The sequence below is a fragment of the Dermacentor andersoni genome, chromosome 11, assembly GCF_023375885.2.
Source record: "Dermacentor andersoni chromosome 11, qqDerAnde1_hic_scaffold, whole genome shotgun sequence".
Classification (NCBI taxonomy): Eukaryota; Metazoa; Arthropoda; class Arachnida; order Ixodida; family Ixodidae; genus Dermacentor; species Dermacentor andersoni.
The window spans coordinates 63,635,540-63,662,319 of NC_092824.1; the positions used below are offsets into that span (position 1 = coordinate 63,635,540).

The 26,780-nt window shown below is 47.6% G+C and overlaps 1 protein-coding gene across 1 annotated transcript in view; it reads right to left on the reverse strand.

Annotated features, from left to right (window-relative positions):
• The window catches only part of LOC126518219 (glutamate receptor ionotropic, NMDA 1-like), a 176,085-nt gene that overhangs the window by 13,342 nt on the left and 135,963 nt on the right, over positions 1–26,780 (reverse strand). Inside the window, exons 4-12 of the mRNA XM_072285280.1 lie at positions 25,153–25,462; positions 23,947–24,184; positions 20,983–21,173; positions 16,219–16,512; positions 13,934–14,308; positions 11,320–11,526; positions 9,161–9,280; positions 8,275–8,348; positions 1,056–1,177 (exon numbers count right to left, since the gene is read on the reverse strand). Coding sequence (XP_072141381.1) covers positions 1,056–1,177; positions 8,275–8,348; positions 9,161–9,280; positions 11,320–11,526; positions 13,934–14,308; positions 16,219–16,512; positions 20,983–21,173; positions 23,947–24,184; positions 25,153–25,462 — 1,931 coding nt within the window. The remainder of the gene's footprint in view (positions 1–1,055; positions 1,178–8,274; positions 8,349–9,160; positions 9,281–11,319; positions 11,527–13,933; positions 14,309–16,218; positions 16,513–20,982; positions 21,174–23,946; positions 24,185–25,152; positions 25,463–26,780) is intronic.

Here is a 26,780-nt window from a genome sequence, read left to right on the forward strand (position 1 = left end):
AATGTAGCCTAAAGTGCTCACATGCGTAAGGATACACAAAATACTAATATTAGCATGTTTTCAGTATTCTTAATAGAGTAAACTCTCACTTGAGTGAACTTCAAGGGACCCAAGAAATTAGTTCACTTAACTAAAAATTCACTAAACTGAACACTCACTAGCATAAGGAACAGCTAAGGCACAGCAGACATCGAGTCAAAAGTGTGACATGTAATTTATGAAATTATGCACACCGATATATACGAAGTGCGTAACAATTACGTTGCTGCCTGTCTCACTTTGAAACAATAAAACATCTAATTTTTATTTGTACCGATGCTCTTCAAGCGCAAGAAGTAACAAAGCTGTCCAGAGATTCTATGCATTCGTGCACTTCCTCTGGCACGGCTTGTTGCTCAGACACGAAGTCTCGCAACTTTCGCAACATCCTTCAGCCTCGGCTAGAGTTGAAAGGTTTGAATCCGCTTCTGCCATTGAATCTTCCTCGTCACAATCTTCTTTTTCGGGACGAAGGCTGGACACCATTTTCAAATGTAATAGTTCAGTGCCGGTTACGCCCTCATTGCCACATTGCACATAGTCTTTAAACGGAGTGTGGCTTCGAAGTTTTGCGAGGGTCCACCGATCGAGTTCGCTCAACTGAAACATTAGCTATTTAGAAATTCGCTTAACTGAAAGATTTTTGCATAGAGTGTATTGGAAAACCACCGGGGATTTTCTGAAAGTTCGCTATTCCGTAATATTCGTTGCACCGACTTTCGCACAACTGAGAGTTTACTGTATACAACGCGACCTATATCTCTTAAAGCTTAGTCTTTTTTTGCAAGTACCCTGCTTGTCCCATATCTTGCTATAATAGTTGCGTTAAATGCTCTGTTATTTCCTTACTGAAATCGGTAAAATGCTCACACGTGTAAATGATTTTTGTTTAAAAAGCATATTTTATTCGGCGTCCTTCTGTCTCTTTGCCACTACGCTGAGTGCCACTATATTCAGCAACCGATAAACTACGACTCCCGAATTTGAGCTTCACCAGACGAATCTCTCGAGCTCACCTCCAAGCTCCCGGACCAAAAGGGGCCCGCTACTGGATGTGGCGCTGAGGGGGCCGTCGTCTTGGTGGCTCGTTGGCGAGTCGGCCTCATCACCGGCTCGTTCGGACTGTTGCTGTTGAACACTGCGTGGCATTTGCACAAAGTGAATCCCCGGCAACATGCAGTCCGAGAGATGAGGGAGAGCACCTAGCTCGCCAAAGTGTATAGGAAACACTAACTGGTGCGCAGAAGCTACGTGACGCGCTTTTTTTTTCCGCTGTGAACCACGGTTCTGAGTCACGAATACATTTCAATTCCTATACCTTCGCGTGGTGGAGGGAAACATTTGCTCGATGTTACTACAGCCGACGTTGTTACGGTAATTGCGTTCATTCTTGAAGAAATCTGTTACGTGACGAAATGTTCGAAATGCCAGGGGAACTGGCTTTTGAAACATTTTGCATCCTACTAAACTAGGTCTGCTCGACTACGTCTCAGCCTAACTACGAATCAGCCTACGGCTGCTTCGTAGATTAGTAGGATGTATTCGCTGTATTAGTAGGATGTAGCGCACTAACGATGCCGTCAGCATAAGTGGCGAAACGTCTATGTTTTTTTTTTACTTTTTGTTGTGTAAAGCCAGTGGCAAGGAAGTGTACGAAAGCTGTGTTTTTGCAAAACGTTTAACGAAGCAAGAAAGGCGACGCCGCCACGAATGCGGAAGATTGAACAACGACGACAGCCTACCGGACTCGCGTAATTTGCCTTAATAAAAACAGGTTTCCAAACTCACACAGCAAATGTGCACTGGACTACTGGAAGTGGTTGGTTAGTCACTAAAATGTCGATAGATGATGTAAAAAGATGGCCTTGGCGTTGCCGTTAAGACATACTGTGACAGACCACTTAGTTTCTTCACATGCACCAAGCATTGTGCAATAATATGCGTCCAGCATGCAAGAATACCTCCCACCATTCTTCTAGTGATACTCTGTGTTGTTGCAACGTTCATGCAATGATTATGACGAATTGCATACGAAAGCTGAATTTAGTAAATGAAGAATAGTTTCAGGCGGCAGATTGATCGCCTCACGCACTAGGACCTCTCAATCCTACTGGAAAGACAAAGATCTTGCGTGTTCTCGTAACTTGGTGTTTTCCGCGGCATTTGAACAGACAAGATGCGAACTGATCCTAAGCACTAAGCAATAATTTCCTAGGAAATATAAATGTATGTAGCTATCCCAACTCACGTAAATGTTATCGCTAAGGAAATATATTGAGCGGTGATAGAGTAAGGCGTCGGTGAGTCCATGGTAAGCAGCAACAAATCAAGTAAAATATAATCACGAAAGACTGTCACAAGGTAGACAGATATTCCCGTACTTGTGCTCATGTTCACACATTGTTTAAATAAAATGAGACTAAAAAGCACTGCGTGCAGCAGCTATTTTCAGCCAGCGCACGCTTGCTACTACTTGCAGATCTGATGAGATCAGTTTAAAATATTATATTTGAATGATGACTCAAGGACAGCTTGGGAAAAATGCGAAGAGAGAAGGGAGATAAGCTAAGTATCCCACCATACAGAAGCCTCATGTGCGAACCTCAATAAATAGTTAAGTGTCTCTTTAAAGTTAGCGCGCGGTAGGACCTATTCCTCGAAGGACTTCACCGTCTTTGGCATTGTGGTTGTCTTGGGACGTCCTTAAGCCTCCTCGCTCCCACACAGGGTGTTGCATGCTAGATTTTATCTCTGATGCCGGCAGATAACTGTTCGTATTCGACGCTGATACTGGATGGTCGGGGTCTTTGCGCTACCGTCGCCGCTCCCTAACCGCGAAGACATCGTCCGTCATGGTACATCCTTATCTAGCTTGAGTTACGAGTCTAAGTTCACCTATTTACAGCGCACGAATACAGAAAACGCGAAACAGCGCTGTGCACGTCTCTTCTAGGGTACGTTCTGCGTTTGATGGTGTTGTATTCTAAGAGCATAAATTACCAACTAGTTCGAACATTTACTTTGGTTTAGTTGCATAAAATTAAGCTGTGCGCAGGCACACATCCATATGCAAAGTCTATGACAGAAGCACGCCGTGGCGAATGCACTGCTGTCCAACTCAGAAATTTGATAGAGCAGCACAGAGAGAGCGACTCAAGAAGACTCAAACTCACAACCACAGGCCGAGCAGTTCTCCGACGAACAGGATACGTAACCAGCCTGGAACTCGATGGTGAACGTAAGGAAAAGATCAAGTCGACGCTCCGAGAATGTCTAGAAATTTATCAGATCCCTCGGAACATGCATCCAGAACACCATCGAGGCAGACGGCTCGCCAGGGTAAACGCCATCAGACACAAGCACCGTAACAACCCGCCGGCACGCTACGTGGACGCAGCCGCGTATCCGGGCCGAAACGCCTTCGTCATCAGCGTCACAGACTACAGGAGGACGACACTGGCGTTGGCGACAATTCTCGCCAAACGCGCAGACACAGCTGAGGAGGCCTCTATAGCAGTCGCCACCCATACAAGCGAGGTTGCCATAATGGTCTTCACCGACTCTCAAACAGCGGCACGCAACTACATGAAGGGCAGGATGTCCATTAAAGCGATCAACATACTGAAACGTGGCGACACTCCTCCCCCCTACACCTGCATCATGTGGGTTCCGGGACACGAGGGACTCAAGGGGAATGAAGCGGCACACACCGGGGGCCCGCGAAAGCGTCGACCGGGCCTCCCCGCACGAGATTCTAGACATGTCCCACCCACCCAAATCAGTGGAGGAAACGGAAAAACCGCTAACTTACCAAGCACTCCTGCAGCACTATCGGCTTGAACGCAGCATATACCCTCCACCACATCCAAAACATACGAGAAACGAAGGCACCGACTACAGGCGACTCCTCAGCAATACCTTTACCCATGGAAGCTTACTGCATAATTTCCACCCGACGCTGTACAGCTACACCTGTCCACACTGCAACGAGCCAGACACCCTGGCGCACCTCCTACTACAATGCAAGAACACCCGAGCAAGCATCACAGCGGCACAACTAGTAGCAGCAGACGCAGACCGAAACCTCCTTGCAGAAACGTGGCCGGACCTGGTGGACTAGCGCGAACTCGTCGCCCGGGCCCGGAGGGTGCTCAAAGCCAGAGGGTTCCTGGAATAAGGGACCCTACCACCTAGACTAACAAGTCACTGCTTCAAATAAACGTTCATTCTCTCTCTCTCATACAGAATTTTAGACAATTGCATGTAGCAGAGAGCACGAATGTAATGTTTGAACTGTATTGCTTGAAGACGCGTATATTATTTACAAGATTAGTAAAAATGCATAATTGACTAATCAACGAAATTTCACTAATTGTTGTTTTAAAGTAATTACATTACACCACATATTCAAATTTACGAATTGTAGACGCGTAGTTCGCAAGACATATTAACTTGTAACGAATTCCAAGGATGGAGCTGTCAAGCGCTGTCAGGCGCTGGCAAACTAGAGGGAAAAACGGAATTTTGTTCCGCTTTTAGAGCATAGCTTTCTTTGTTCTGCACAAAACTCCTGGGTTGTGTGCAGCGGTTCTCTACGGCTGAGTCGGTCGGTATCTCGGCGAATATATCTGTAGGTACATATGGGAGGGTTATATGTGAGACAAACACTAGTACCGAACGGCCGTATACATGTATAATGTTTTATGCTGACCGACACAGTCGTGCCAGTAAGCCCATCTCTGTTTTGTGTAACAACACAAAAAACAAAGAATTCCTCATCAAGTCTGCACAGATAATGTCGGCTCATAGTGTTCTCTAAGGTATACCGACCTGTTAATTGAATAGCGCATTATATTCAGTGGCTTCCTTAATTTACTTTATTTTCTTTATTTTACCAGGTACGGTATGTGCCACTTTGCGTGTGTGTCCATATTCTTCGCCAATATTTCAGAACCGGTATGTGGCACTGTGACACAGAAAGTACAAATCCCTTAATATAGCAAGATACGTATCATACTTCTTGGTGTACACAACAGCCATTTCCTCAACAAGGATCCAAAGCGATGCCATCGACTTTGTCCTCATGGAATCGCTGTGTGGATGTCTCACTAAGTGCACCTGACTGACTTAGTGTTATAATTTTGGCATAGCTTGTGAGAGGTGTCTGTGCATAAACATAACAGTTCCATGAGATCAAAGTTGTGGCCTTTCTGCAGGATAAGCGTGAACATTGCTTGAGAATTCACGTTGGTTGGGGTGAAAGTAAACACAACTGTATGCATCGCCGTAGTTGTAAGAGATTTACGATATTACCCGCTTCACTAAAGGTTCGCTACACATAGTTGCCCAAATGTGCGTTAAATCTGCATATTTTTTAAACACACCACCCAGTTTTGTGCTATGAAGCACACGAGTGTGAGTGTGAGTGAAAAACTTTATCAGCTCTAGATTCGCTGGTCTTCTGCGGTCTTCAGATGGAATCGTCCATCTTTTAGCACAACGGTCGGTTGCCCTTAGTCCAGGGCTCCGCTGGATGCTGCTGCCAGTTGTGCTCGCCGAATCAGACCTTCTTGGTCGACCTGGCGATCGCTGGAGAGCACTCCCTCCCATTGCTCCGCACTCGGGTTTGGTATAACGGGTACCACGTCTATCTTCTGGCATGCCCACGTTATGTGGTACAGCGTGGGTGTTTCGTGGCACCAGGGGCATTTGTCATTGTATAGTGTGGGATAAATTTTGCTGAGTACGTGTAGGTTAGGGTACGAGCCCGTTTGTAGCTGCCTCCACGCGACAGAGTCCTCTCTGCTAAGGGAGTTGTGCGGTGGTGGATACCGCTTTCTGCAGCCCTTGTAGTAATTGATTATTGCCGAATAGTCTTGGGGTACAGGTTCGGTCTCCTCGAGGTCGCCTACGTTGGATGCTCGGTAATAAGTATACCCTCGAGCTATCCTGTCCGCCACATCCTATCCTATCCTATCCTGTTCCAGCACACGAAAACTGCTGGAACGCCGATGCACTTTTTCGCACGCTTTAGAAATGAATATTGATAAGCTGCTGTCATCCTGTGAAACCATTCCAAGCGGATTCACTCCTCGAACTAAATTTGAAGAATTCGTAATTTGCAATAAGTGTCATAAAGTAGTTAGCTAATGCCTAAACTTAGGATTGTAAAACTTTATTTGTCAAACAGATGTAGGGAAGGCTTTAAGCCTTCCCACCTAGACGACGGCCAGGAGTCCTTGGAGCCTAGCGGCCGTTTCGGCCAGTCGGACGGTCTTCAGTTGAATCTCCGGATCGGAGCTGAGTAATAAGGTCTCCCATTGTTCTAAAGACTATTCTTCCCTCAGAGGGAGCCTGTGGGCATTCCCATAGAATGTGATTAAGATTAGCCCTGGCTTTACGTAGCTTACACTGGCTGGAGTACTGACCCGGGTAGTAGAGGCTGCACGAGACCGGGCTTGGAAACGAGTCGTTTTGCAGGCAACTCCAAGTGGAGGCCTGGCTCTTGTTTAAGGATATATCAGCCGGAGGATATTTAACCCGCCCTAGTCTGTAGTGTTGTGTGATCTCTCTGTGACACACTAAGTGGTCCCGCCCTGTGAAGCCTTCGGCTAGCCCACCAGCTCGGAATGTAAGTCCTCGAGGTTAATTAGCCCATCAGGTATTTTGAGCTCTCCCGCCTCTGAGTAATCGAGCTCAATGACTAGAGATATGCTATCTGCCACAGACAAGCTTTCAAAATTCAATATATTCTCAAAGAAGAAAAAAAAGAAGGCAACCGTCAGATGCTCCAGTCAGTTACATTTTCTAATTTTCTTGAACTCACAACGCGGACTTGCACTTCCTTCAATATCAGCGTCTTTCGGGAACTACGTTTTGGAACCAAGAGGCACAGAATGCAGGTGCAATGCTGTTTTCAGGCCACAGCTTTTAGTGGAATCATAGGTCGGATACCACGCATGGTGTCAGCGTGCGAGAGAGAGAGGGAGAGAAAGATTTTATTTAGAGTAAATGCAGAGATTGGCCTATACTGGCGTGCTCCAGCCTGCTACGCTACACTGGTTCATAGTTAGGGGAGTACAACCACAGTGACGAATGATGAGGAGGACAAGGGAAGGAGTGAACACCTGTGCATGATGGACAACGGTCCTAAAGCCGCTCGTCCAGCCTGATGGCATGCCGAAACTCAAGCCACGTGTTCGTTATCTGCCTCGCGGTCGTAGTATCAGACCACGGGTAGAGAACAGCGCCTTCCAACAGTACTGGGCCTGCCGATGCTGGTTGAAAATCTCTCCAGTGTCTGTTTCCCTGGCACACATGGCGGGCACATGTGTTCACATGTGTTCACATGTGTTCCGCCGTTTCAAGCATACTACTTGGCTGTCACTTGGGGAACAACCGGCCCCTAGCGCCACGGTGGCCGTGGACGCAGGTTTTCAAGCAAACACAGGCAGTCAGATTGTGACGGGATGAGCTAACAGAAAAAGTGCTTTTGGTAGTATGCTAAGTCCTGCTTTGGCTTATTTACAGTTTGGCAGTTGCCAACCCTCTTTCTTTGTCTCATTTACGTGATGTGTCCTGAATAAAGAGGCTTTTTGAATTTGTCAGTTGCATGGTTTCGTCGTGCGCGTCACAGAGTGAAAACAGTACAGGTTAGTTTAAAATTGAGCTGGAATTCCAGGAACATACCTCATCAGTTAACGGGAGCCTGAACACAGCTTTACTGACCCGTCTGATCGATTTGCGGATAAAGCGCCCGTGCATTTTGATGACTACAAGCACGTTGATATAAATGTTTCATTGCACTGGTCTAATACATGTACCATAAGTAACCTCGCAGATTTAAAAAAATAAAAAATAAGCGAACGCTTGTAAGTTTCAGGCTTCTCTTGTCCTCACAGTTGTCGTTTTCTCATTTCTTTTTCGCACAATTTAATGTTCATATAATTTCCCCCGATAACATTTCTGCACACTAATAATAAACAAGAATTGCCCAATTGCGCGAGCAATAAATCCGACATGGAGATCGTGTTAATTGAAAACAGAATTTCCTTGTTCCGTGTACTTTTATGCACTACGTCTTTCAGCTCCTGTAATAAATTTTAGCTCTTGGTAGTGACCTCACACGAGGTAATCAAATGTAAGCGTTCCGTTTGATTTCCTCTTGTGTTTCTTGGTGTTTTTGTAACTGTGGGTGAAAATATTAAAGACAACCTTAGAACTAAGGATACTTACGCCCGACGCACTTCTTGGATCATCTCAAAGAACTGGGACTTGCTCTTCCTACGGCGAGCCTCCTCCTTGATTTTCTGGAATGACAAGTTTCGTTTTACGAGCCAACATTCCTACCTGTGCTTATGTGTTCACGTATCTGTTCTTATGTGTTTGTTCTCTACACAAATAAACCACAATGCTAACAACATATCGCCTGTATACTCCGAGTCCTCAGAGTTTTTTACCATTGCAAGAGGAAAATAGGCACTGTTTTACGCACAAGAAAGACGAGAAGTTGGAGTGGCTTCGGATTGTGCAGTGGCTTTCGATTGGCCCCTTACTCAGAGAGATATGACACCTTAAATACGCCCTTCGTGATTGGTGCTTAATCTTCCTCTCTGACTTAATCCTTATTAAAACGCCGCCTCAAGTGACATTTTCTTCTCTCTCTGTTTTATGTAAGAAATAATTTTTATCGAAACATAAGACTTGACGCTGGGTCATGGAGGCGCAAGCAGCAACGTTGGGTAAGCAGAACCGAGGTTCCAGTAAAGCTTCGGCAAACGTGCGAAACCTGCTGAGGCAGCCACGTTTGTGTTTTATTTTACATTTCTTGCTGTATGCTGCGTGAGTTGACAATGTCACAAGGTGTATTCCGTGATAAACGAGAAGTTTTACGGAGGGTTAACTTCCCGAAAATTGTGTTTTGCGCAGCCAATTCCCCATGTTTCAAGCCAAGCCACGGTCCCAATTCGAACGATCCACTTTGCAACGTTTGCACGCTGTCACATCGTTCTTTGAGAAATTCACATAGAGACTGGCACCAGGGCTCCGTCTAAGTAACGTTACAAAAAAACTCTATGCAGGTTGAAAGAGAGACAAACAGTATTCACGTGCAGACACGTACTCGCTTAACGCTCTTCTGGAACAGACTGGCGATTTGACCTTCCCGGAGGTTGCTCACAATCTCCTTGGCCGAGTGATGTGGGGATACCAGCTCCACCGTGTTGATGAAGCGGTACAGTTTCTAGAACAAAAATTTGTAAAGAGGCATTCATGGTTTATACATGGGAAAACTGTCACGCACATAAAACTAGGTTCTCTGTGCCCGTGCACACTGCATCCTCTATGTAGGCATTCCAAGTCGCTAATTTTTTTTTTCGGAATAGTACCGCAATTGTATACCGATTTCAATTTCTAGACTGCCTACGCATAAAGAGACCTTCCTGTCTTCAGAGTGCTCGAGCACTTCTCATTTCCCATTCTGCACGAATCCTCGAAGCTACATTTTTATTTTATTACCAAATTTTCTTTAGGTACATAATCGTACACCTTCCTCATGGTGTAGCCAAGTGTATCTTAGTTCTATTATCTCCACCTTTCCACTGCCTCTACCATGAAGAATTGTCATTAAAACATCAATAAAGGAATTTAAAGAAAAACAACATGATCTTACGAGTATTTTGAATTTAGAGATGCTTAAATAGGAGCAATAACACTAAGAGTCACTACAACATCGTTAATTTAGGTGGTTGTCTTTGTGCCCAATCTAAGAGTTCGAATTGGGGAAAGGCAGAAACTATACGCCTACAAATTTTTTCTGAGGTGGGAATTTCACCACAATTTCTGAAGTCACGACAGCCAGCTGCTGCACTGTTGAGCGATGTGTGCTCAGAGCGTTCCCCTCGATAAATGCGCAACGCCCATTTAAAAAAAAAAAGAAACGAAGAGAAACAACATGCACACAACGCAGGGACTCAGGTAAAAGGATTCAATTTTGCACTTACTCCACGTTTACTTCTGTGAGCTCACGGTTCAGTCAGCCAAAAATAAACGAAACACAGTATTTGCGAAAAAGGAAAAGAAAAATGTCCACGAAGCCGCAGCACAAAGCCTTTAATTTAAAGTTTGTAGCTGTAGCACATTCTGCGACTCATAAGTGATTCATTAAATGGATGCCCACTCCTTAAACAAAGTGGATATTACGAAGAAGCAATAAAACGGACGGACACTGACAAAAAGAAGTACTAAAAAAGAAATAAATCTAAAAAAGGTTTCGGCTTCCCTACGGAAGCCTTGTTCACAATGGGATGAAGGTAAATACACAGAAGCTTATGTATACTTCAGAACGTGACGTAAGCAGCGCGTGTATGACGGGGGGAGGGGGGTTCCCTCATTTCGATTGAGCGTGTGACGTGTTTTTTGTATCTCCAGCTATTCCGGATGCCGCCACGATTTCAGCTTTCTTTCTTGGCCAATAACTCTCCAGCGATCCCAGTCAAGCTTGTGGCCCATTGCATCTGTGTGCTCGGCAAGGGCATCGGAAACTGTACGTTTCTTTTCGACATCTTTCTGATGCTGCCTCAGTCTCTGTTTGAAGTTGCCCGATTCACCGATGTGCGCGTAGTCGCAATCAGTGCAGGGTATCTTATAGATTACGCCGGGAAACGATTCTCTCGGAAGCCGGTCCATACTGAGAGAATCGTGTCCCGGCGTAGTCTATGCTCTAGTCTTGTGCTCTTTCTTGAGCGCTATAAGAAGTTACTATTGATTACCAACTTGCCCAAGTATAGACTCTTTCAGAGATAAGCACATAACGTGTAGTGCGCGGTTAAGTGATCTCTTGTAGCCGATTGTACAACACCGAAGGGCGTGGGCATATTCCACAGCATACTGAAGCAGTCAAACATTTGAGTTGTTCTCCCGAAGGTTAAAAATTAAATTATGGGGTTTTACGTGCCAAAACCACTTTCTGATGATGAGGCACGCCGTAGTAGGGGACTCCGGAAATTTCGACCACCTGGGGTTCTTTAACGTGAATCTAAATCTAAGTACACGGGTGTTTTCGCATTTCGCCTCCATCGAAATGCGGCCGCCGGGGCCGGGATTCGATCCCGCGATCTCGTGCTCAGCAACCCAACACCACAGCCACTGAGCAACCACGGCGGGTTCCCGAAGGTAAATGACAGCATCCGAGTTCTCGAACATGAGGGCCGCTTAAGTATATAGAATAGTGATCAATTGCACATTCGCACCACCGAAACAGCCGAGACCCCACCGACCCACCTGGCTGAAAAACATGAGGTTTGGGCTCTTCCAGAAGCAGTTTCGCGAACGGGCCCTGAGGCCCGGCAGAGCGTAGCGGAAGACGAGATGCTCGATGATAAGAACGAGCGAGCCGGCCAGCAGACCGACCAGCAGCATCAGGAATAGGCCGGCCACTGCGCGCACGCCAAGCGGAAGCGGCTTGTCCAGCCGCTGCAGCAGGCCATCCTGCGTTTTTGTCATCGCATCGCAGGTTGTCAGCCCGTCGCGTGGCATCGGACACCACGTTCGAAGCTCATACACTATGGACTACAGCCCCTTGGTAGTCGACACGCACCTCTGGTTATCCTCAGAGACACACTAAAGAAGAAAAAGGAGAAACTTTATTTAAAAGAATGGTCCGGCAGTTTTCGTTGCGGTGGCCTCAGCAAAAACTGCTGAACCCCGTTAAGGCGGCCACGTTGGCAGTGTTGGGTTAGTCAGTCGTTCTTCAAGTTCGTGGGGTCTTTATCTACGTTGTTAAAGGTACACTAAAGCAAACTATTAATTTGAACTAGATGGAATGATTAGGCTTCTGAAATAACGAATTCGTCATTCGTTGCTTAGTACAGAACTTTCTTTAAGCAAGAAAATTAAGAATGTGAAACCGAAGTGGTGCCAGCCGTCGCGGACTGTGGTAGCTCTCATGTGACGTCAGCGTGGCTGTTTCACAAATAGTGACATAGAGGGAGGCCGCGTGGTTATTATACGTCAACTCATCCGTTTGGCACGAGTGGTTCGTATTGGCTAGGGAGCCTACATGCAAGCGTTGCATGTAGGCTGCCTAATATTTTGACGAGCAACAGCCTGACCTTCTGAGACAATTTGCTACTCAACTAAAGGGCAATTTAGTACCCGGAAAGGGATGACTAACGTCCAGACGAGTACTCTATTGATCTAGCTCCACTTAGTATTATCCTTTAATGTCCTTTTAACAACGTACGTAAAGACCCCACAAACTTTAGGAGTCCTTGAGTCCCCAAGCACTACCAACGTGGCCGCGTAAACGAAGTTTAGCATGGCCCTTGGGCTAATAATAGCGCAACAAACGGACGAAATCCGACTAAGAGGCAATCCTGTCAACATCGTAACCTCAACCCCGATACCCGTCATCTCTCGTTCTGTCCCCAACACCTGCAGCAACCCCGAACGATGGGCCGAAAGCCAATACTTCTTCCTCTGTCTTTGCTTTTACTATGCTCTTGAGTGAAGAGCAAGTTGAGCTCCAATTCCGACAACAGATGCGCTTGTTCCTCTCAGTGTTGTTAGTCGAAAGAAGCAGTCAACATGGTCTAATTTCTTTTAATTATAGGGTTTTACGTGCCAAAACCACTTTTTGATTATGAGGCACGCCGTAGTGGAGGACTCCGGAAATTTCAAGCACCTGGGCTTCTTTAACGTGCCCTTAAATCTAAGCACACGGGTGCCTTCGCATTTCGCCCCCATCGAAATGGGGCAGCCATGGTCGATGTTCGCTCCCACGAGCTCGTGCTCAGCAGCCCAACACCATAACCCCTGAGCAACCACGGCGGGTCAGTCAACATGGTCTTCATCGACTATCATGGCCAACTAAGTCAATCTAGCATCAGTCTGGCTCCCACTCTGCGTGGTCCGTCGTTTTGCGCGCTGGCCAGAAAATCAGCAGTAAGGGTGATCAAAAGTGGTAAAATAAGCAACGTCCCCTAAGTCAATAATAAAACAGTTAATCTAGAAGCATACGTAGTCTTCAGCATACCGAAAGATAGAACTTCACTTGCACAATTGCTTCCACATATACGCTGTCATAACCGCATAACTATCGCATACTTCTGTTATATGAATTTGCGGACACATCAAGTTCATATTGACTCCATATGTATGTCAAGACTCACGTCATTATACAACACAAGAATGACCGCGTCGTTCGTTTACAGTGAATCCTGAAGGCAGTGAACATGAAAGTTTCAAAAACATTTTCTGCTTATATAAATTTAGTTTTTCTGGCCACCAGTCTGCAGTACAAAGTGGTCACGCGTGGTCCTGTACGAGTGACTGCGGGCGGGACAGACATGCTGAGTTTGTGCAAAAGCAATATCTGCTTTCGTATACGTTTCTCGAAAGCCTTGCTTAGCCATCTTTTAGCTTTGTATGCTATTATATGTTGTTGGCAGAAAACCCATCAACGATGTTCATTTACAAACATGAAATCAACGAGGCTGCAGAAAGATGGGCATGCCTCATATTCCAAACGCGCTTTCAGCCAAATCTGAATTATTTGTTCAGTTGTGAATAAGAAGCCGAGGACGCCCAAGTACTTTTTATGAGTCATGAATGCAAGAGCATTAATTTTCAGTTGAATTTTCAGTTGAATTTTCAGTTAATTTTCGTTGACACAGGGCTCGACGACGGCTCTTGACGTAACCCAGAAGCCTTGGATGAAGATTTACATTGCTGATTACGCGTTCGTCCGGAGGGTACCCTCTTATTCAAGCGCCGCAAAAGTGCGCGTCCAAAAGACGCATATGTTTTGTAGAGGGGGGCACGACCGCTATTTGCTATGTTCAATGAGCAGAATAAGAAAAAAAAGGAAAGCGCCTCGCGCACTAGGGTCACCCACCTGCAGACAGGGCGCGCGGCCGTACCACTTGCTGTGCAGTTGGTCGAGGTAGCCGAGCGCGTTGTAACGCAGCACCAGCTCGGAGATCCCTTTGGCGAGGGGAAATCCGCGCGCCATGCCCACGGCGTACGCGTCGTCGAAGATGGAGTCGCCCAGCAGCCGCAACCGGCAGCTGGGCTCGTTGGCCCGGTAGTAGTTGAGCACGGCCGTGTCGCCGATGAGCACGTCGAGCGCGCCCGACCGGAGGGACTCGAGGCCGTCCTCGAGCGTGGGCACGCCGAAGCGCTGGATGTGCTCCCACAGGCGCTTGTTCTCGGCGAACACGTAGCCCTCGGCGGCCGTGCCACGGGCCGTGCCCGTGCGTTGGCTCAGCAGCTGCGAGCACCGAGAGAGAGAGTGATAGAGACGTCAGCATTTGAGCATTGCTTCGGCGTTTCTCTTCTTCTTTTTTTTTTTTTTTTTTGCTGCGCCAGCTTTCATAACGTGTGGCTTTGAAAGCGAGAGGCAGTAACTGAAGGTCAGTAAATCGTAACCCGCCCCCGTATTCACTTCATTTCTTCGCTTTGATTTCCTAAAATATTCCTGAGTGGAGGGGTATTACATAAGGGGAGGGATCTGCATCACTACACATATGAGCGAACCAGAAAATTTCATTATCGGCGAAAGAAATACAGGGACGGCCCTTTTTATGCTTACGAAGTTGTGAAAGTGACCCCGTGGAGGCTGTATTCAGATAGCTTTCCGTTCGTAAGTGCTCTTTGCCCATGACCGGTGACCTTCGATAATATTATTTCCGGTATTAGGATTGGCTGGAATCTGCTCGTACAAACATTCCTAGCAATAGACCTTTCGTCAGAACGGGCTCGGGCACGAAGGCGCCTTTGTATTCCTGTCGTACTTGTATCTTTCTCCATCCCTGGTTTATTGTAATTTTGTTAGCTATGAACCAGTACCAACAAGAATACTTTACCATTCTCCTAAATTAATGTATAAACGAAGTACAAAAAGCTATCCACCGGGGTGCATGGCTTAATGACAATGACGTTACGCCGCTAAGAAGAAAATGGGCGTTCCCTTATCCAAAAAACACTCGCATACCGTGCTGACCCATATTAAGCCCGCATACAAGTCTATTTACCGGGAGCTCAGTCCTTGCGTGTTCTTTTTGTATATTTGTTTGCCTCGGCACCGCTGGAAATATGTGGCAAATACAAGACCCGTACGCAAATATGTGTAGAATGACCGGAAGGGCTATACATGTCTCGGGATACATTTCCCGGTAACTGCACCTGCTTCCACACACTCTGGAGCGTGCAGCAGTGTTTGCGACGAGCGCGTGAAGGTCGGACGGTGCCGCCTTATGCGCAGAGTTAGAAGCAATGTCCAAGAAACTTCAGATACTGTACGCGCATCATGTGCCGCGCGACTTTTTGACAGCGATAATACAGTGGTAATGAAAATCTGGGCAAAAGCAACGCGACGACACATAGGTGTAAGGACGGCGTCCGTTCTTCTCCACCATACCTTGCTTGAAGATAATACACCGCATCTTCACGGTGGCGTTGAAGCTATGGCACCGCTATATATGGGCTATTTGCACAGGATATAAGAGCAACACCCTTAGTAAACGTTATTGGTCAGGCAAGAAGAGTAAACATTTAGAGACCAACCATGACTAGCGCCATATATGCCTCGCTATTATGATCCTGCTTATCTTGCTTAGTCGTGGAGGCATTGTTTGATGCTTTGTTCATCATGTACTTGCAGCTGAGCGCTAGTAGCCGTGCTTTACGCTTGCATTCGATGCTGCCAAGTGTCTTGTATAAAAATTTCTTTCTATCTTTAGGTGGGAACTGTACTTTAAAACGTACACATGCGTATCGTTTATACCCACGTGTTTGTACAAGTGCTTTTGCGAACACTACAACTACTGCTTGCTCGTGGTCGAGCGGCTAAGACCTTTTTCAGGCTTAGCCCGTTGAATTTTATCTGCGCCGTCTATCAAAAACAATGCAGAAGTAGACCGTTTTTTTTTCAACAGAGAAACACACGGTTGCAAGCGCTGCCGTACGAGCGAGGAGGAGGAGGAGGAGGAGAAGGAGGAAGTTACAAACAGAGAAGGCAGAGATGTTAACCAGAAATACGTCTGGTTGCCTACCCTACACTCGGGGACGGGAAATGGTGAATAGAATAGATGAGATAGAGGAGAGGAGTCGGGGGGAGGGGGCGGAACGAGCCGCAATATGGGGTGACGATCAAGCACAGAACTGGGCACGGCCACTCACGCTGGTGTCGTGAAAGTCGTGCACTTGCATCTGGAAGAAGAGGCCGGCGAAGTGGGCCGCGATGTTGGCCGTGTACGATGCGAGGAATATGACGGAGAAGCAGCCCCACAGGTTGATGAGCACCTTGTTGGGCCACGACTTGGGCGCCTTGAAGGCGACGAGGTGCGAAAAAAGGAGGGACCACATCACCCACAGCGCCGACGCCAGGCTGAAGTTCTTGGTCCGCTGGCGGCCCCACGGATTCAGGCCGAACGGCGAGAACCATTCGTACAGCGCAGCAGCGAGCGCTGTCACCTGACAAAAAAGAAAGCGGAGAGGTCAGCCGGAGGATCGCTATCTCTTGCCTGCCATTCTGTTACAATTGAAGGAGAGGAAGTGTCGGAATGCACATAACTTTATCAGAGCAAAAATAACTATGGGCACGTGCGACGTGTATTCATGTATACATCCAGCCAGGTCTTAAGCTAGCTCCCGCAAGCGCAACATTTTTCTGCTTTCCAGCTCGCCTGCGATGGAACGAGCTTGCGAAATGATCAAGGTTAAGATCCTGCTCGCAAAGATCGTGTAGATAGGAGTCTTCTATTTTTTGGGCTTTTCCTATTATTAGGCGCTGGCCTAGACAAAGCCGGTGCTCGCGCGAGCCAGCTACCGATTTGGCTTGCTGCGTACAGCGCACGACAAGTCACAAACCACACGTGCCTGTCCGACGTAGGGCCTCGACGTGAGGCAGCTCTCTGTGAAAATATGTCAAAAACGGTCGGTCTTGACCGCAGTCTTGGTCGGTCTTGACCGAGAGCCGTTCCCGCACGCCCAGAATCTCCTGCTTCGAAAGAGAATTGGGGCCGAATTCATGAACCTTTTCGTTCGTAAGTGCCGTTCTTTTGATTGGCTGATCGCCTTCGATAATATTATGTCCACTTCCCTATTGGCCGACACGAACGCTTTTGGCGTGAGAACGTTTTGTGAATACGATTCCCGTAGTATAAGCGAGACAATGTACAGCCTTAATTTTCTGGCGTTCTGTGCCGTAATTCGGGCAGTCACTCGGGATGTGCAACAGTGTATCTCAAACCTCACATGCCTGAACAGTGGGTCATCTTGGCGAGCCTATCTTATCGATGTGCGTTAGCGTAAATGACACGTGTCTCGCTGCGCAGGTCACCTGCGAAGTTAGAAAGGTGCTGTATTTATTGATGCTGCAGTGCGTCAGGTACAATTAATGTTCATTAAATATTTGATGTCCGTTCGAATAAGACGATAACGCCCAGAAAGCAATGTACTCCCGCTCGTATTTGCTTCAAGACGTGAAAATTTTCTGTCCTCAGTCTTTCTCGATGTCTTCTTTTCTGGCGGAAATCCTGAAAAAGAACAACCGTGTATAACTTGTTGCTTTATGAGTTCCTTCCCTGAATGACTGAAAAATGATGTGGTAGCTTGAACAAAAATGAATTTGCGCAGACTCATTAGTGAAGAAATAGGGTCGCAGGGAATATCACAAAAGGCTCCACTAAACGGGGTTCATCGTACTCGCTTGACCTACGCGCCTGGCGAGGCGAGACGTGAGGGCGGCTCGGATATCTTTGCCTGCCAGACATGAGTGTCCGCGACGGATGTGGCAAGCAGTGCTCCGGACTCACGTGGTCGGCGTGTAAACTTCCGGCACGGGTGCGGAAAGAAGTTCCGGTTCTTTCTCTTTTTTTTGTTTGGAGGATGTGTTCTTGGAACCTCTGTGTCTCTCAATTTAAAATTGTTGTACTTCTGATATTGCTAAATTAAATAGAAAGGAAATTCAAAGCCATTCCACTATGTGTAGGTGGCTGACCAGCGGAGTTGTATATATGGTGATAAATATGCTGATAATAAGTATGTTGATTGAAAATAAAAGGCAGATAATGAATTTCCACCTTTAGCTATTTTTCATGTGGTTTTATTAACTTGCAAAGTCAATTATATTTTTCTTTTTACCCATGTTTTGTTCGCATTGTATGGTCACCAAGGTGACTATCACTTTGTTATCACTACGATATATGGCCAGTGGCTCTGCGGCGACACTGGACAGGTTCTTGGCCAATGTGAGGTCTATAAACGATCGACGAGGCGTCGTGGGCACACTCCTGTTTGCGTAACATTGAATGCTGGGCCTTTCCAAGAGAAACACTGAGAACCACTTTCCGTCTGGCGGCGACGCCTCTATGTCGAAATCACCCGCAATTACGCTAGGAGTGGAGTCGGTAGGGGTGATCGAACCAAAGGTGCGTACGCTTGGCGTTTGCGGCACGACCTTCGTCCGTATCACGTGCCGCCCGCCGTCGCCGCGCACATTCCCGCTTCTGTTCACGACGGTGTCCTTCGTAGGCGAGCTGTTCTTCCGCATTCCTCACTTACCGCGCGAGGCCTACCCATTGCACGGGTGGAAGCGAACTGAGATAAAATTACGTGGTTTGCCTATAGAGCCCGCGACGTCAAGCCGGAACCCACACTAAACAGTGTCTATTTCGGTTTTACTTTTTTTTTACCATAATTTTTTATCACAATACGTTTCGACCCTTCTCGCGAATAAAAGCAGCTGGGACATACTCGGCGATGCGTTTTCGCTGAACGCTTTAGCTCTTTTAGCTCTGGGGTGGTCGCCATCCTTTTTTGCCTAGGCATACAACCTGACAGAAGCTAGCGTATAACAGCTCCGCTGTAAAGAAAGATAAAAGAAATAGAAAAGTTCAGGATAACGTTTCCTGAAACCCATGCACGAACGGTTCCGCTGAGTACAGGCTTTTGGGCTTGGTTGGCTCGTTCACGTAAATGAGCTGTCGTAGCGCTGAATTGACGCGAACAAGAAAGAAGACAGGACGTATAGCGCACGTCCTGTCGTCTTTCTTGTCCGTGTCACTTCAGCGCTATTACGACCTGAATTACGGTTCCCCTGTGACTGATATTGCAGCAGTTGGGTACGCGCAATGAAACGCGCACCTAGTGTCCGTATAGCGTGGCGCGTAACCCCCTTTTTCTTGCACACGCGTACGCACTACGAGCCGCGGAAGCTGACGCGTATCCGGTGCTCCGTGTGGAGGAGCAGTGAGTTTGAATAGTTTCTCTCTTTTCTTTTACTTCTTTTTATTCTTTGTCTTCTGTTTATTTTATTTATTTTTATTCAGATTTTTCATTTGACTCGTTGATATAAGGGGCACGCAAAAGTTCGACATTCCTGACTACAGCTTCTCATTCTGGCTCGTGACGAAAGTAACGGCTCTTCTGGCCGCTCCTGGCTGTACTCCTGTGGCAAACCTTGCTTCGCATTGAGCTATTGCTCAAAATGCGTAATTTGGATGCGGCTACTATCCGTGGTCTATTGGTCGAAGCTCGTTACGCTAGGAACCTGTCGAGGCGAGTCCCGACCGCGGCAACCGGCAACCGGCTCAGCCGATGTGCCCGCTGCTGACGTATACTCACACGAGCGAACGCGAAGATGGAGTTTGTTTGACCTTCGGAAATTGTGTGACTATCGTAGACAGATTTAAGCGCGAAAGGAAATAGGCTACGCGTGTCACTCGCTGCGAGAATGGCCACGCGTGGCTATCCGGTACACTGGAGCACAGCGAAGGGACGTAGACACCGTGAACTCAACCCTTAGCTGAGAGATAGCCTCCGAGATTGGCGCGTCGTAGGCGCCAAGATTGAAAGTACCCGCGTCTATGGGTGAACATCCAAAACCAAATTTGAACTGCGCTCCATGGTGATACTCAGTGCGCGAAGCGTTGTAGGCACCACCCCGCTACGCCGTACCCTTCGAAGTGCAAAGCACTGTAGGAGGACTGGTAGCACCGCGAAGGGTACTCGGACGATCTTTGACTGCAAGTAACTTCGCTTCTCCTGAACGCATTGAAGTACTTCTCGCGGCAAAGAATTTCTGAGATAACCTGTTTTAACGTTAAATGCATTTTTCGACTTCGAAAAAAAGTTATTCAGCCCTCCCGTAAGCTTTTAAGGGTGCCAGAAATCTTGGCACCCGCGTTAGTCGGACGCGCGTACAGTTAGAACACAGTCCTAGAAGGCGCCCAAGCGCAGCGTTGTATCTTGCTATCCCAGTCAGTGCTTCGCCGTTTAGGTGAAACAACATTTTTGTATAGTTGTTTGAAAGAAACCTCAATCAGCGAAAACGTATTGCTGAGCTAGCTGGTTTGTTATGGATGCAAACGATGCTTTTGTTCTCTGGTGCCGTTTGCAGCTCGACCAGCACGCGCTATCTCGAAGGTGCAATGGTGAGTGACGAACATCTACAAAATTCCGCCAGCTCACGCAACTTCCTCGAGTCCTATTCGTAGAATGTCTATTGTTGTGCATACTGGTGGTTCACGTCGCCACAACGGAAGTATCAAATCTGAATCGGAACTCTTTCCGACACTACTGGCTAGGTTGCACGCGTGACTATTAGGGAACCCGATTTTATGAGGAACATTTTTGTCAAGACGGATCTAGATAATAAAAACAATGCCCCCTTCCCTCACCAGCGAGTAAGCTTGACCACCATACTTTCCAATCAAATGGCTGCTATTCTTTCCCCGTAATTTTGTGTCAATCCTAGGGATCCAAATTCTACGTTTGTCCCATTTATCGCTCGCTCTCTGTGCCGTTCAAATTTGGGGCGTTAAATTGTGGTGTATCGTAACCAAGTATCACCGCTTACATGCTCGATCACGCGTGTGACCATCACTCGGGCACCGAAAAGATACCGAGCCTGAGTGCGAGGACACTCAAGCTACGACTCACCTTGAGGCTGAGGAAGATGGCGAGCCAGAGGGGCACGCTGAAGGGAATGAGGAAGGCCGAGAGGGGTACGTCGCGCTTGACGGCATACGCGAGGCACGAGACGCCCGAGTGGAAGTAGGGCACCGAGAAGTCCACCCAGCGAGACCGCGATGACGTCACAGAGTACGCGGTCGCCGCCAGGTGGGCAGCCCCTGCGGAGAAAGCAGAGAGTGAGCGCCATTCCTGCATGCGAACCCTCTCTCCCTTGTGTGTCTCTACACTGTTATACTTTGTACTGTACCCATTTCCTTCGTGTTTCGTGTGTTATTTCGTGTTTGAAATATCCTGAGACCATGCGCGTTGGATGGTGATGTTTACGCTGAAGCAAACAAAAAGAAATAGGGGAGGGACACCCGGGGGGGGGGGGGAGGGCTTGGGTGTTATTCTGTGAGACTGGTTAATCCTGCTCGAGACAGCTTTCATTTGTAGTTCCGTCAGCACATAAGGGCTGAACAATAAACAATCTCAATATCCTTCTCTGTGTGCGTCTTCTATTACGCATCCTGTAGAGCCTTCCGGTGTAACGACTTGATTTGTATAGTATATACCTCATACGTCCACACCGTCCCATTGGAAATTTTTTCAGGATATCCACAGTGTAACAACCACAGATTCTTGCGTCTTTTCGCACACAGGCATTTCTTGAACGTCACCGAAATTTGCTCTACTTGATCATCGATTGAAAAAAGCCGAGAAAGCGCATTACTTTCTGCAATACATCTGTCATGTAAATGAAGGACACGCAGCGTGAATGTGGAAACAGTAACCGATCAAGCAATCGACATCGATGAAAAATTTCAGGAACAGCCCTTACCCACCGCAGATCGCTCTCAAGTTGGGCCAGTGCTAACGCGCTCACTCGCAATCGGAGCAGACACTCCCGCACCCCCACACACACAACCCCTTGCTGGCTTACGCGCGATGGAAGACGGCGCGCTTCCCCGCTTTCCTCCCACACGCGCGGCAGATCGAGCGTGTGGGAGCGCCAGATCGAGTGCCAGACCGACCATCCATCTCCGTACTTAGATTTAGGTGCACGTTAAAGAACCCCAGGTGGTCAAAATTTCCGGAGCCCTCCACTACGGCGTGCCTCATAATCAGAAAGTGGTTTTGGCACGTAAAATCCCATCATTTTTTTACCATCTCTCTCCGCTCACCCTCGCATGATTTCGCTCGCACCTGCAGCACGACGGCGGTGCTATCGCGCGTGGACTTTATACGGGACATGACGTCAACGACGACGGCAGAAATTCGCCTGGGATATTCATATGATTTTAACCGCAGTAAATAGAATCCGGCACTATATATTCTTAACGTGCTGCCGCGGAGATCCCCCGTGAACACAGAAATCTTTACAACGTGCAATGAACGAAGAGCCTCTAATAGAACTACTAAAAATAGAAGAAGTAAAATAAATGAGAAAAATGTATGGCGGATACATTAAGGTGGTGATTGACTGGGCCGCTTTCTCATTCATTCATTTTTTTTTTCTGCACATTGCTTGTTCATACGATTTTAGTTTTATTCTCTATGTATGTCGGTAAAAAATTTGTGCTGGGCGTTCATTGTCTGTCTTAATTTACCAGTTCGCAGCGCCATCCCGTCAAGGCTGGCCCGTTATTTCGGGGCGGCATATTACAGAATTTGCCACCAAATGGCTAACAGCCACTCGCGGTGAGGCGCAACTTTTGCCAGAAAAATCCATATATTGTTTCTCAATGAAAATATATATTGTTTTGTTTTCGTGTTATTATCTTTGCACAACAGGCGGTGATATTAACACAACATAATAGTCCCTGATAAACTGTACCTACGGTAAAAAAAAAGAAAAAAAAAACGTCGGCTCTTGTCAGCGCGTGGGAAAACTGAATGTGTAATAAAAGAAAGAAGGGGGAACCGCAGAAGCGACTTCCTAGCAAAATGCTTTCGGAATTCATGACCTGAGAAAAAAATTTACTTCGCTGGCAAAAGATCCATCCAAGTTCGAGCTCAGAGGGCTTACTTTTCAGGCCTCGCATTCAAGCCCATAATATAGCCCTGCAGTGGAGTCCGCACGCTGAAGGTATGAATTATTTCGCCTTTTCAATGCATGCCGCATTCTGAAAATTTTTGTGGGCAGGTAAAAATTGTGGCGAACAAATAGCACAAACACAGGAGAACATCTAAATAATACATGATGCAGAGCTGACTACCAACGGGCTTTTTGACACAAGAAAAGTATGTCGGCTGTTGAACTAGGTGGTACCTTTTCGAAGAAAAAAAAAAGCGACGTCTCTTGCTTACACATAATCATCTCTTCTGGTTAATCTTGAAGGCCTCTCAAATCTTCCGTGATCTCCGGTAAACTGGGCAGCCGCCGCGTGAGCATGACTGCCCAATTAAAGTAATCGTTCCGCGTTGACCTTTTGAGATAGACAGGCCTGCTACAGACAGTTACTGGTTAGCCGTATTGGTTAAATTCTAGAGGCGTGTGGGGTCTGTGACGTCGCAACTTCTGCAAACCCTTCTAGCGTTACAAACGCAATAAAGCTATCGCGGGGACACCGCTAACTTCAGTGAAATCAGGATCGGCCCACCAAGCCACCACGTTTTATTGCACTGTCTCGGGGGGCAAGCCAGTTTAATCGGGCAAAGTGTCGCAAATGCAAAGTGGCTGGAACGGTCGAAGGAAGCTCTTCAACGCTCGTCAGGTTAACTAAAGTCATGACATCTGCACATGACCCACTGTACTTCAGAGTTACTACCTATTGCGTGCAAGTATTGCAAGTTGCCATAGTTAGACGGGAAACCATTCATGCTACGTCCTGTTTTGGCGTACGTACGACAATAAGCCCCCCCCCCCCCTCCCTCAGGGGGCTCAGTTATAGTTTAGGCACGCCATCACCCATCAGGTATGTTGCTCTGGCCAATGGCCTCGGTGATTACCGGAGATGAGGTCGGCGGTGATGCCTCCCCACTTGCCGCCGCGGTCGGTGCCGAAGCTGCCGTCGGCGACCAGGTACAGGTCGAAGTCGAAGGCCAGGTCCCGGGCGAGGGAAGTCAGCAGGTCCATGGCGATCCCCGCGCAGCAGGTGACGTTGTAGAGCGGGTGCCGGGTCGCGCCGCGAGTGAGGTGGTAGTGGGCGAACAGCGCCGCCAGCTTTTCCGGGTCGGCAGTGGACACCTGCGACAGCGAGTAGCACGTGCCAGGAATGAACCCCGTGGTCAACTTCGTGCAGCCTGCCCTTTGCGAACCACGTCGTGCGCGACACCCACCTTTTCAGTGCACGCGGTGAAGTGTCTCACACCGACTGGCGGGTGTTTCGTTGGACGTGGTTTCTCGTCATCTTGGCGTGCTAGCGTTATGTGGTTAGTGCAGTGATGTTACGCCACGCGACTAGGTTGACAGGGAAGCCTTTGACAAAATGAGCTTAAAGCTGTTCAAATAAGGAAACACCAAACTGGCTGTTTGCGGGCTTCGATTCATTCCTTGGTACGTGTATAAACAGTACAACTATACACGCTGCAGAATGCTGTGTCTAGACAGAATTATATTTCGAGTAATCGTGTCATTGCCGATAAATTCTGAAATCTCTTAAGAGACGCAGTGGTACGGACGAAGGGCGAAACCGAGAAGGTAATGCTGGCACTACTCCTTCGCCCAGGAGACTTCTCCATCACATGCGAGGAGTAAAGACAAATCGTACGAATAACGTAAAAAAACACTCTGCGCATATAAAGTGGCACTCGCATGCCATATAGCGGTAGCAGGGAACTCTAGGAGCGCAAGTAGATAGCCGTCTGCGCGGAGTTACTTTGGCAGATTTGGGCCTAAATCTGTGCACCCCCATGATTGTTTAGTCTTGCAAGAACTTCACACATTGCTTGACCCCTCGGTGCTACAGCGGGGCCATACACAAGGTGGGCGGCGGCATGAACGTTGCGTCATATCTGTAGGGGGATGTGATGCGACGTGGAGCCGTTGGCCATTCTCGCGAGAAAAGTCTTAGCAGTCGAAAAAGGCGACACCGAACCATAGGGGCCCAAGTAGTCAAACTTCCGACTGGAAAAAAAAACCGAGATCATGCAACCCGTAGCAGTCTGGAAAAACGTAGACCCTGTCTCTGGTGATCGTTCAGACGGTTGACCTACCTGTAGACAGGGGACACCACTGAGGCAGCTGCCGTTCCCGATGCGCGTGGCGGCCATGACGAAAGGCGCCGCGTACGCGGTGACCACGCGGAACCGCTGGCGGCCCCAGGCGCGGGGCCCCGTCAGCGTTGGCTGCTGGCCGGGGCCCGAGGGCCAGAGCACCGAGTCGAGCTGCGCCGAGCCACGCGTCACGTTGCCCACAGCGCGCCAGCGCGCCACGCTGCCCGCCGGCACCAGGTTGAGCACGTCGAACACCGGCGGCGGGAACCGCTGGCTCTGCACCGCCTCGGCCGCGGCCGCGCGGAGGTAGCTGCGAGACGGGGTCGGGCGGAGAACAGGTGACGGGTCGTGCGAGGGACGTGTTCCTTCGTGTGAAAAGAGAACGCCGTGCTCGTGGCACATGAAAAACGAAGGAACAATGTCCCTCTCGCAAGGGCCCTTCTCAAGCCTCCAGGATTCTTGAAAACAAGCAAACAAGCAAGCAAGCAAGCAATCAAGCAAGCAAGCAAGCAAGCAAGCAAGCAAGCAAGCAAGCAAGCAAGCAAGCAAACAAACAAACAAACGAGTGAATCATTGAATGAATGAACGAATGCGTGAATAAATAAATAAATAAATAAATAAATAAATCAATAAATAAATAACTAAATAAATAAATAAATAAATAAATATGTTCATGTTAGAGTTTTTGTAAATAATGTTAGTCTGCATTCATTAAGTGATGTGAGGAGAGGTTGTCGTCTCTAGGCGCGAGCTACTCCTCTGCTACGACGCGTTAAAAAAGATAAACAAAGAACGAGTGAGCACCCAACAAGCGTTCGACCCACATTTACAAGATAACGGGAATTTGAAGGAAAGTTTACGTAATTCGTTCGGGCCGCAATTCTCTACTGACAGCCCTTGTTGCCCAGTGTCTACGACGTCCTGCTACTGAGCACGAGGTCGTGGGTTCGACTCCCTGCTGCGGAGGGTGAATTTTGCTGGAAACGCTATACAATAACGCTTGTATGCAATTAGATTTGAACGCGCCTTAAAGAACTTCAGCAGGTCAAAATTTATACGAAGCACTCTACTGTGACGTATCTCATAGCCCCAGTGTTTCTTTAGGGAGGTAAAAGCAGAAAGTCCAAATTAAATTAATTAAATTTATTTTTGTGTACGTTAAACTTATTTCCGTACGCATACAGTTGTCGCGTAGCACATAGGTTCAGCCAATGGAGCAGAAGGAAAGAGAAGAACGTAGAAACCGTCCTAAAAATTTCTTTACACAAACGTTTCGTTTGCCCCTCGCGAAAGCCTTGCCTGCAAGCGTTGAGCGCGTTCTATATGTGTTTCTTTTGTGTGCGTCATGTGGTTACCGGGACTGTTAAAAGTGTGCACGGAATAAGTTATGTTACGCTTCGGCCAAGAATGAATTCACTGTTTAGGAACTGGCCGCACTACCACATCAACGACGTTGTCACACCTAGAGAGGGCAGTTGTCAACCTTGTCAGTGAACAACGGGTTCTTGGCGTTCTTTTTTTTTTTTTGACAAAGAAGCTACAAGCGGTGGCATAGACAGGAGACAGTAACGCGTATCTAGGCATCTACAAAGCCACCAAGAGCACAGTACTTGTGAGAGATTTAGGTC